Below are 12,005 nucleotides of genomic sequence, written 5' to 3' on the forward strand. Positions count from 1 at the left end.
AATGCTTTCTTAACACCCGAGTCAAATTGGGTATTGAGAGTCAATGTGGCGTAACAGAAAGAGTTCAAGATGTAGAATCAGAAAACCTGGGTGTGAGTCATTGATCCCCCATCTGGTATAGAAATCTTAGGTTGTAAAGATGGAAACAACTTGCAGAGAACAAATGGATGTTTGTCAGGGATGGAGCATGGAGGTGGAGGGCAGCACAGGCAACGAGGACTGAGAGTGCAGACCTCTGGGTGTCAAACAGATGAGCTGGGGATATAGTATACAACTTAAGGAATGTGGCCCATAATATTGCAATAACTGTGTTTGGAAACAGATGGTTACTAGTCTTATTGTGTTGATTGTATCATAATATATGCAAATGTCAAATCACTATGTAGTATATCTGAAGCTAACATCATGTTGTATGTCAACTATATTTCAACTAAAAAAATCCAAAATACTGTGTCATAGAATTCAATTGTGACAATATGTTAAGTATTTTACACTATAGAATGCTATAGGAATGTGCATGTAACACATGTATTAGAAAATAAATGAAATATAGTGATAATATATTTTTTAAATTGACATGCAGTTTTTGGAGGAGATGCGCTTCAGATATCTATGTTAACAAGACAAAGAGAAATGTAACTTTATAATATTATGGACATTTATTAAATACTTAGGGTGTATTGGATTTGGGAAGATAGATAAAAAGTGAAAATAATAGGAAGTAAGAGGTTTGATCTTTTAAAAGAATAAAATCAATAGTTATCCTAATAAAAAGAGAATAAAAGTCAGAAAAAGAAACCATCAAAATGTTTTTAGAGGTTGAAATACATAGTTATAATGTCAATGTATTTGATATAACTGACTCCAAAAAATAAATATCCAAAGTAGGTCCACAGAAAGACCTTGAATCTAATATCCTGATGAAATAAGAAAGGTTAAATGAAAAACTGACTCCCTAATAGACTCAGTAGATTTTTTAAAAATGTTAAAGTAAAGTAAAGAAAACCTCTTATTATGTTAGTTATTTTTTAAACTCAGACTAAAAAAAGTCATCCTGCTTAAGTGTATTTTATGGAGTAGATTGGTTATGATCCAAAAGCCTCTCAAAAAGAAAATATTAGTCAGATATTACATATTACTATTGGACAGAATCATTAAATAAAATCTTAGCCAGTTATTTGTTGAAGCAAGGAGTCATGAGACCTGTCTCTTGTTTTGGATTCTCCCATCAACAAGCAGTATGATCTTAAATCATTCATATTTTGTTGGTGTAAGGGTTTTTGTTTCATGTTTTGGCTCTGTGTGTATGAGCATTTGTTTTGATTTATAAGTAAGATGTTCTTTTCTAACTAAATTTTTTTTCTCTCCGGAATACTGCATACTAAAATAATTATTCATTATGTTCTAATAGTCTTTATTCCAAGGATACAAGTCAGATTAACAATGAAATATTCTTGTGTGTGTGCTTAGTCGCTCAGTCATGTCCAACTCTTTGCAACCCCATGGAGTGTAGTCCATCAGGCTCCTCTGTCCATGGGGATTCTCCAGGCAAGAATACTGGAGTGGGTTGCCATTTCCTCCTCCAGGGGAATCTTCCCACCCCAGGAATCAAACCCAGGTCTCCTGCATTGCAGGTGAACTCTTTACCATCTGAGCCACATCTCTGTTATAGCAATAAGAAAGATAGTAGAAACTAATGTAATTTCATCCAGTAGATGCTCAGAGAAATAATTACCCAAATTATTTTTCTGAAGTACTCTTAAATTGGAATAGAAAGTATTTATATTTGGCTATTTAGTGCATGTTTATTCAGTGTTTATTGTTGAAGAAATAATACACTTATGTGGCTCAAAATTCAAAAGGTATACCAAGAGTATATAGTGAAAACTTATTTTCTTCTCCTCTACCCCAGTCACCCAGAAACAACCAATTTTAGTTCTAAAACCAAGAGCCAGAGTTTTCTGAGGGGAGAAATCTACAGACATTTTTCAAAAGGGTGTCTCTTACTGTTCACTCTAATTTGAGCAAACATTTGTAATGAGTGATTAAAAAAGAAATGAATAAGTAACATAGTTAAGGAGGAGAGCGGTAAGTTATCTCTGCAAGATGGCCTGATATTGTACCTAGAAAACCTTAAAAAAAGAAAAAAAGTGAGCAGAGATTGTAACAGGTAATGAATGATATGAGCAAAATGGCAGAATATGAGATCGGTTTATCAAAATTGAATTTCCTCTTTCTTGTGAAAGCAGCTAGAGAATTCGTAATTAAAGAAATTTCACTTACAGTAGTGACAAAGGATATTTAATGTTTGGAAATTAACTTAGTATGGAATACTTGACATTGAGTCCAATAAAACTGAAAAATCCTAAAGGAAGAACATAAAGGAATCCTTGAAATAAGTGGAACTACAAGCCCTCTCCTTACTGGGAAGAGAGCAAAGATGACAGTAGGGAGCAATAGATGAAATGGGAAACCGAATATAAATCCAGGAGCTCTTGTTGAACTTGGTGAAGAGAAAGTTTATCAGGAAAAATGAATGGCCAAGAAATGGAGAAATATGTTTTGAGAAGAAAAGGGCAGTAATGAGTGATTGGCTTTACTAGGCTTCAGAATATGTAATGGTTGCAGATGAAATTCTTATCCACCTGGAAAATCCAAACAAACTGGAAAACAAAACTAGCAGTAGAATTCAGGGACTGGATACAGGTTTAATGTATAAAACTTAGTAGCTTTCCCTTGCAATAATAAGTTAGAAAACATAAAATTTAAAAGGGGCCCGCTCATGATAGCAAAAAATTCCTTCAGGTACCCAGGGATAAATGTAAAAATGTAAGATCTATATGGAGAAAACTTTGAAATTCTGCTGAAAATATGATAAAAGAACAAAATAAATTAATAAAGCATACCCTTTGCCTTTGAGAAAATTATTAAATTATATATATACGTACATAAGTTACTTTTAAAATGTCAGTACAGTTGACCTTTGAATAACACAGGGGCCAGGGGTGCTGACCCTCCATGCTGTTAAAAATCTGCATATAACTTACAGTGAACCCTCCTGTATACCCAGTTCCTCTGTGTACACAGTTCTTCTGTGTACACATTTCCTCCATATCCATGGTTCCTCATCTTTGGATTCAACCAACTAGAGGTTGTATAGTACTATAGTGCTTACTATTGAAAAAAATCTGAGCATAAGTGGACCCACACTGTTCAAACCTGTGTTGTCCAAGGATCAACTATGCTTCCAGCTTATAAATTACTAAAAACCCAATCAGAATCCCAATAATATTACTGATGTTTTTAAGTAATTTTTATTGTGAAACATGTATACATAACAAATATGGAAAACATGCCTATATAGTTTGAAGAATACCAATTTAAAGAAGAAACTGTCACCCAAATTAAGAAACAGTACGTTGCTAGGGCCTTAAATCTCCTATATGTCCCTCCTCAATTCTAGCCTTCTCATTTACTTTTTCAGACTTTTAAGTTGATCATTGCTTTGCTTCTCTGTATAGTTTTATCATGTGATATGTATTCCTTAAATGATACTTTGCTAGTTGGGAAAAACTTGAGTGTAAGTAGCAATGTAAGGAAAGGATAATTTCCCACCTTTTATGTGGATTCAGAGGCTGGCAAAACTAAATTGATGGCAGGAGTTAGGATGGTGGTTACCTTTGGAGAGAGGGCTTCTAGGGAGCTCTAATGCTGCATTTCAGTATCAGGATGGTGTTTACATGGTATGTTCATTGTGAACTCATTCAGCTGTACCCTTATCATTTGTACACTTTTCTGTTTAAGTCTTATATTTAAAGGTAAATTAAAATTGTTAAGCATGTTAATTATGTTGATTCATGGAAAAGTATTTTGAAGTTAATGTTCATTGAAATTCGCCAGACAGAGCTGTTAACACCATCATAATGAAAAATTCTTTTGCATATATAAGTGGCGGCTTGGGGAAAGGACATATTATAAATAGTTATTTTGTTATTCTTTTTTATATTAATAAATTAGCATCTATAAAAGGGGAAAGAAAGCCACATGTGTCTGCTGGTTGTGTTGCTATACTGAAAACAAGGTGGTCCTGTCCTAAGTTGCCCCATTCAGATTGGGATAAGTGGTTTGGAGTGCATTGGGGTTTTTTGTTGGTTTTGAGATTTATCATGAGGCAAATAGTATCTTGACTGCCCCCTTTACTTTCTCATGTGACATTTTATGAAGATAGGAATTGTGTATCTATTTCTCCTTGTTTCCTAGGTTTTCGTGGAGACTCTGGACAAGTGTTTCGAGAATGTTTGTGAATTGGATTTGATCTTCCATATGGATAAGGTACTACTCTCCCAAGCCAGGGTTACTGGGAAGCTAAGAACTTTGACCATCTGTAGCCATCTGGTTTATAGTTTTGGGAGTACTTTGCTAAGATTTGTTGCCAGTTTTAACATATTATTACTGGGCCTGTATTATGGTTCATTTTTCATAGACAGACTTGTTGGTTTAGGGCAATGATGGCTACCAGGCCAATGGTGAGATAAGTAGGTTTATGTTGATTTTGAAATGAGTATACTCCAGTCACAGTGAAGCTTTGAAATAAACACTGCATGGAGTTGTTTTGGGGTTTTTTTTGGCTGCTCTGCAGGGCATCTTAGTTCCCTGACCAGGGGTCAAACCCATGCTCCCTACACTGGAAGCACAGAGTCTTAACCACTGGAACACCAGGGAAGCTCTGACACAAGGGTTTTTGACTTAGTGAAATTTACATTTTTCCTATAGTGACTGAGACATCAGTAACATATTTTGAGGTCAGGTGATTGATATTCTGTAGCCTGCCAGGCAGAATTGAAGTGGGCCAAAGTACATGTCCACAGTTATGAGTTGCTAGCATCTAACAGTGACATGGAGAGGGCAATGGCACCCCACTCCAGTACTCTTGCCTGGAAAATCCCAGGGACGGGGGAGCCTGGTGGGCTGCCGTCTGTGGGGTTGCACAGAGTTGGATATGACTGAAGCAGCTTAGCAGCAGCACCAACAGTGACATGGCTAACATCCTCATGTGCAAAATTACGTGTGGGAGATAGCCAGGAAGGGGATAGATAGGGGCTTCTTTTATCCAGCTCAGCACACGCTGTACCCAGTGCTGTTCACTGGTGGAGGTGGGTGCATCTTAGGTTTGCTTGGCTCTGGTCTTTCTCCCACCGATTATCATCTCTATGGTCCATGGCCCTTGGAGGGAGATAAAGATGTTTAGGAGACTATTGCTCATTGCTGAGCCATGATCCTTTATTAGTCTGTTCTCATCATGACAAGGCAGGTTATTTTTAGATCCATCACTATCATCGTGAGGACTTTGACATCTCAGTAGAATCTTCAGTCTTGGTTAACTTTCCCAGAGTTTTCCTGGGGCACTTTCTGCGCCAGTGCAGTGGGTGTTGGAATGGAGTAACGTTTTCTCTCTCAGCATCTGGCTTGGCTGTGTGGCTCCCTGAGCAGCCTGGTACAAGAGAATCACAGAACCTCATTCCTTTTGTATTAATAGGTACTTGACTTGGGGCTCCCTGATAGCCTCACAAGGCTTCCGGGGCTCACCAATGCTTTTGAAGTGGTCAGTCTCTATTTTCATATGAAAGAACCTTAGAAACTTCAGAGACCTCTTACCCCTCCTCTTTGCAGCTAATAAGAGTTGTTGTAGACCAGGGCTTCCCTGGTAGCTCAGCTGGTAAAGAATCCGCCTGCAATGCAGATGACCACAGTTCGATTCCTGGGTTGGGAAGATCCCCTGGAGAAGGGAATGGCTACCCACTCCAGTGTTCCTGCCTGGAGAATTCCATGGACAGAGGAGCCTGGCAGGCTACAGTCCATGGGGTTACAGAGTCAGACACGACTGAGTGACTTTCACTGTCAGTTGCTAAAGATGCTGCTCTCTGGTAATTTCTGTCAAGGAGAGGCATAGCTCAACTCCATTTTCCTTCTGTACCAGTGGGGAAAAAGGTTAAGATTAAAGAGACTTGAGAATATGGAAGGAATAGAGGAATGCCTTCCATAGGCCTTATTGTTACTATTATTTTAAAGCAATTAAAAAAAATTGTGAAATATAAGGTGTTACCTTGGGGTTACCACCTGGTTTCAAAGTGGATTCCTTTTCAGTTGTCACCTGTTGCTTACCAAGCCGGATCCACATCTCAGATCATGATTTTAGGGATAGATTTTATCAGGGAAGGGAAATTCCCAAGCAATAGAAGAGAAGGCACTGGTCTTCCATCCTCCCGTTGTCCCCATGGGGAGGGCCTGTCTCTGCTAGAGTGGTGCCCCCCCACCTCCCCCCATACCCTCCCCCTTCCCCACAATGCTCTCTCTTTTTATCAGGCAGCTAAGGGAGCAAACTTACTAGTGAGATACACAAACTGCCTGGATAGTAGACAATCTGTGTTTGGGTGCCAGCTTTCTGTAGAAGTTGTCTCAGAATGCCAGCTGCCTAACACCTGAAAACTGAGGGGCTATGGAATGATATACTTGGAGGAGGCAGTTGAGGGTCCTGTGGGAAGTTGAGCTTGGGTCCTTTGCATTTTAGTTTACAATTTAGGGTCAGTTTTTAAGTTACACATGTGCTCATGCACACACACACACATGCCTGTTGGAGTTTTGATTGGAATTGCATTGACTCTATAAAACATTGAGGAGAATTTACTTTTTATAATATCGTTTTATCCGTGTTATGGTATATCTGTTTCTTTAGGTCTTTGAGGTTTCTCTGAACTTTTACAGTTTTTCCAATAGAGATTTTACATATCTTCTATTAAATTTGTTCTTAGATACCTGTTTTTTTATGTACTGATGTTTCAAATATTCATTTTGCCCTTTATTGCTGCTATCGTCATATAGAAATCACTTTATTTCTGCTATCGTCATATAGAAATCACTTTATTTCTGCATGTTGATGTTCAATTCAGAATTATGTTAGACTCTTACTAATTCTGATATTTTATCTGTAAACATTTTGATCATTTCTTTTCAATCCTGTACATTCCATGTCTTTTTCTTGCTCAACCCTACTGACTAGGAACTCCAATGTAATGTTGAATAGAAGTGGTGATAGTGCTCATCTCATTTTGATCCTGATTTCAAAGGGAAGTCCTCTTCCTGTCAGTATTTGCTGTATATATAGTATTTGAAGTATAGTAAATTTGGAGGTAAATGTTCTTTATTAGGTTAAAGGGAGTGTCTTCTCTTTTTAGAGGCTAAGAATTTTTTTTGTCATGAAAAGTTGTTAAAATATATCAAGAGCTCTTTCTCCATCTCCTGAGGGAATCACTTTTTTTTTCTGTATTATTCTAATATTGTTTTTTAATTATTTGTGAGGAAACTTGCTAAAGCAGTAAAGTAATCTCAGTCCCATCTATTTTATTGCACATGACTTTTGCAGGAAATAAAAGGCCGTAAAAATATTGTTCTTTCTTGTATGTCTTATCTTCAGATGAGTTCTATACAGTGTTTTGCTGTGGCTGCACATTTCTTTTACAGGTTGTAAAACTGTTTTATTTTTAGTTGCTCTATGACATCAGGAAATTGCTATCCATATCTCCTAAGGTTTTTGAAAAGTGATGACCCAAGGAACCCGAATCTCACTCTACTCGCCATATAATGTCAGCAGGTATCTTCCAACAGGTGGCTTTCTTTCAGTGGGATTTCAAGCTCACCTTTGCCCTCAATGTAGAGCAGCTGCTAATCCAGGCATATCTTCTGTTGATAGAAGAAAATGGTCTTTTTACTTAGATAGGGAAAGGATCTATCATAAGACAATAAGAATGTCACCTTTAATGCCATTCTTCTTAATTGACGAGTCTCTCCACCTCAAGTCAGGATTCCCCTCAGATGGTTTTACACTGTGCATTGGGTCGTCACGGGTAGCTGCCCCATTCCTCTATGCAGTGGTGGCTGGGTCAGGAGGCCTGTGTAAGGACCAGAAATGACTGAATTCCTGCGGTCCTGGGAGTTTTTTTTTTTTTCTTCCTAAGCTTGAGATTTCTTTCTCACCTTCTAAGTTATTTTTGTCAATGTCCTGTTTTTATTACTGCAGCTCTCTTCACCTCTTCTCTCACCCTTTCTTCCTGTATTAAAGAAAGTTTAATTCATTCCATTTCTAGAACTAAGTGCTCTTCCTGTCCCTAATATGCATCATAAATCTCACTTCTTCAGCTCACCTCTGAGATGTCTTTATTTGCTCTTTCTTCTGTAACTGCAGATTTCCCCAGATTGCCCCAGTCTCTCGCAGAATACAGCTCTCCCATGCTTCTCCTGCTCCTTCTGTCATTTCATTTCCATCATTTCATTGAAGGTAAACTTCTTCAATGAGTGAGTGATTTATACCCAGTCTTGCATTTCTACTTTATCTGTTCTTTTTCTGGAGCCTATAGCCTGGTTTTCACTTCTACCCAAAATTCACTGATTATTTCCTAATTCCGCTTGCCAGTCATCACCTTCTTTAATGTTTCTGCAACATTTGATGCTGATGATCATTCCATGGAGCACTGCCTTAATCCTTTTCCTGCCTTAGTTTCTGTCACATAGAACTCTCCTGGTTTTTCTCTTATCTCTTCCCACCTTCTACCAGTAAATTATGATGTCAGTCCTATCTCGCTTTACTCGTTTCCTTCTCGTGCTTCCCTCTTAGGTCCCAGTTGCTCAAAGACATTTCTTTCTCATTTCATTCTAGTGTGGTGTTTCTTCTTGCCCCTTCTTATCTGTAGCCAGGTTCAACATGTGTCTCCTGAAAACTGTTTCTTCCCTTAGCTTCCCTTTTTTGGTGGCAGTACCAGTATTCTGTGTCAGGTACGTGCAAAGCCTTTCCTTCTTCTCTCGTGCCCCCAACAGCCAGTCAATCACTAAAACCTGTGCTTCTTTCCATAGAGTACTTCTTATATCTTGTTCTTAGATTCACCAATTATTCCCATTTGTCACACTTGCATTTGTATTAATATCTCTCTAGATATATTTGTTTTTTTCCTGAACCATTTGAGAGTTGCAGACATTATAACTTTTCAACCCAAAGTACTTCAGCAGACATCTCCTAAGGACAAGACAGCATGTTATATAATACGTTGTGCATAATTCTCTAACGTACTTAATTACAGCATAATTAATTATTAACCATAACATAATTAACTCTCAGGAAATTTAACATTAATAAATACTGTTATCCAATATATAGTTTATGTTTAATTTTCCACATTTGTCCCAGTAATGTCCTTTATATGTATGTATATTTTATGATCCTAGTTTTAGTTATGAGTCAAGCACTGTCTTTAGTTATGGTAGCTCTTGATTTCAGTTGTGGCTGTCAGATTTTCTAACTTTATTTTCTCTTATTGTTGGTCCTACACACTGGAATTAGATTCATTTTCTTTCTTTTTTTTTTCTTAGATGTTTTCAGTTCATTTATTTATTTATATTTATTTATTCATTTATTTTTTTGTGCCATGTGGGGTCTTAGTTCCCTAATGAGGGATTGAACCAGTGCCCCCTGCAGTGGAAAGCATGGAGTCATAACCACTGGACAAACAGAAAGTCCCCTAGATTCATTCTCCAAACCTTTTAAACGAGCTCCCTTGATCACAAACCTGTTTTGGTCCCCCATTATCAAGCTTTGACACCGTGGCTGGGCATGCAAGGTTCTCTACAATTTGTCCCTGTTCTATCTGGTCCTCACTTACCATTACTTCTAGCCAGATACCTTCTGCCCTAGCCAGACTGAATCAGTCTTCATCTCTTTGTAATTTCTGCTCCAGAGCCTCTGCCTAAATTGCCTTTCAACATCTTAAACAGCTGAAAACAGCTTGTCTTTTAAGCTCAGCTCAAGTCCTACCACCCTAAAGATTGTCCTGGTTACTCTGGCCTGTTGTCATCTCTGTGAACAATATGTAGTGCTATTTCTGATTTGTGTACCTTAGTTTATGTAACTTTGTATGTTTTTCCTTCTTCATTAGACTGTTCTTTTCTTTGTGTTTGCCCTTTTCTCCCTCACTGGATCTAGCATGGCCCCTTTCACTGTGGGAGGTGTCTCCAGGTGTGTGTCAATAAAGAGTTCTCATGCCTCTAGCCTCACAAATTTCTTCATGACTTAAAGTGCTGCAGGTTGGAGTCAAGTTTGTTTTCATAACCTCTGGCATAGTCCCCAGCTCTCTAGACTGTGCCATTTGGAGCTTATCTTGCCTGGGGCAGTTGGTTCCCTTCCGCTTTCAGAAATCCCACCGAGTACATCCTGGCTGAAGTGGGAATTGGCGTTGATCTTGGTGAATTGAGTTTTGTTCAAAGAAAGTCGTGTGAGTAGCCTCCTCTGTCTCAGCAGCAAAGCTGGAACTCAATTGTGCTTTCACAGTTTTGGTCATCAGAGCCATGATTTAGTGGCTGTGTCAAGGGAGTGCATCTGGTTTTTATAGATTTCAGTCTGCAGTGGGCTGTCTCAGGAGATTTGGAACATATGTTTTGGGGCAGGTCTGAACCCAAGAAACCTTGTAGTATAGAATTTAAAATCTCTGCTAAGTATAAGCTGCTGAAATGGGAAAATGCTGACAGCTCAAAATTGAAATGAACTGTTGAGCCTTAAGATGAAAGGATTGTAGATAGTAATAATGCATGGTGCTCCTTAAATGTCCCTTCTGAGAACAGAGGCTGTGATAAGAAAGCTCATTAACACCCTCTACACCAGTGATGTTTGAAGGAGATATCCTGATTTCTGTCTCAAAAACTAGAAGAAGAGTAAAGGACACACGTTTTGTGTGGTTTCAGTGAGGAAGGAGGGGCTGTTTTTGAGTTTCAGTTCTTATGAAGGGTGGTAGGTGGCATATCTGGCTACCTGTGTTTCTGTTTCTTAATGGTCCCAAGAGAGTGGAGGGGAGCTGAGGCCTGCCTTTTGTCCCATTGCATCCCGGGCTCTTCTCTACTGATGCTTGAGAGAGAATTTTGTGGCAGAATATTTTTCAGAGGCCAGTATCTCATTCCATCAGGACAGCTCAAAGATTAGCAATAATATTTTCTTAAATTTCTAACATTGCTATACTTGGTTTTGAAAAAAAAAGGAAAAGCTCAGTTCAGTTCAGTCGCTCAGTAGTGTCTGACTCTTTGCGACCCCATAAATCGCAGCACGCCAGGCCTCCCTGTTCATCACCAACTCCCGGAGTTCACTCAAACTCACATCCATCGAGTCGGTGATGCCATCCAGCCATCTCATCCTCTGTCGTCCCCTTCTCCTCCTACCCCCAATCCCTCCCAGCATCAGAGTCTTCTCCAGTGAGTCAACTCTTCACATGAGGTGGCCAAAGTACTGGAGTTTCAGCTTTAGCATTATTCCTTCCAAAGAACACCCAGGACTGATCTCCTTTAGAATGGGCTGGTTGGATCTCCTTGTAGTCCAAGGGACTCTCAAGAGAATTCTCCAACACCACAGTTCAAAAGCATCAATTTTTCAGTGCTCAGCTTTCTTCACAGTCCAACCCTCACATCCATACATGACTACTGGAAAAACCATAGCCTTGACTAGACGGACCTTAGTCAGCAAAGTAATGTCTCTGCTTTTGAATATGCTATCTAGGTTGGTCATAACTTTCCTTCCAAGGAGTAAGCGTCTTTTAATTTCATGGCTGCAGTCACCATCTGCAGTGATTTTGGAGCCCCAAAAATAAAGTCTGACACTGTTTCTACTGTTTCCCCATCTATTTGCCATGAAGTGATGGGACCAGATGCCATGATCTTATTTTTCTGAATGTTGAGCTTTAAGCCAACTTTTTCACTCTCCTTTTCACTTTCATCAAGAGGCTTTTTAGTTCCTCTTCACTTTCTGCCATAAGGGTGGTGTCATCTGCATATCTGAGGTTATTGATAGACTGCTCCAAACTACACTTAACGTTGGCTGCAGTACACACTATCACTTTCCTTACTTGAACTTTGCGCTGCCTCAGCGTGCAGTGTCATTGATTCCCACTTGAAATTGCAGAGAACCCTTTTGGTTTGTT

The 12,005-nt window shown here is 38.8% G+C and overlaps 1 protein-coding gene across 1 annotated transcript in view; it reads left to right on the forward strand.

Moving 5' to 3' along the window:
* LOC120875626 (AP-3 complex subunit sigma-2) overlaps positions 1 to 12,005 on the forward strand; it is a 42,278-nt gene that overhangs the window by 7,273 nt on the left and 23,000 nt on the right. The window contains exon 4 of the mRNA XM_040257552.1: positions 4,261 to 4,332. Coding sequence (XP_040113486.1) covers positions 4,261 to 4,332 — 72 coding nt within the window. The remainder of the gene's footprint in view (positions 1 to 4,260; positions 4,333 to 12,005) is intronic.

This window comes from Oryx dammah, unplaced genomic scaffold (genome assembly GCF_014754425.2).
Source record: "Oryx dammah isolate SB20612 unplaced genomic scaffold, SCBI_Odam_1.1 HiC_scaffold_16, whole genome shotgun sequence".
NCBI classification, from domain to species: domain Eukaryota; kingdom Metazoa; phylum Chordata; class Mammalia; order Artiodactyla; family Bovidae; genus Oryx; species Oryx dammah.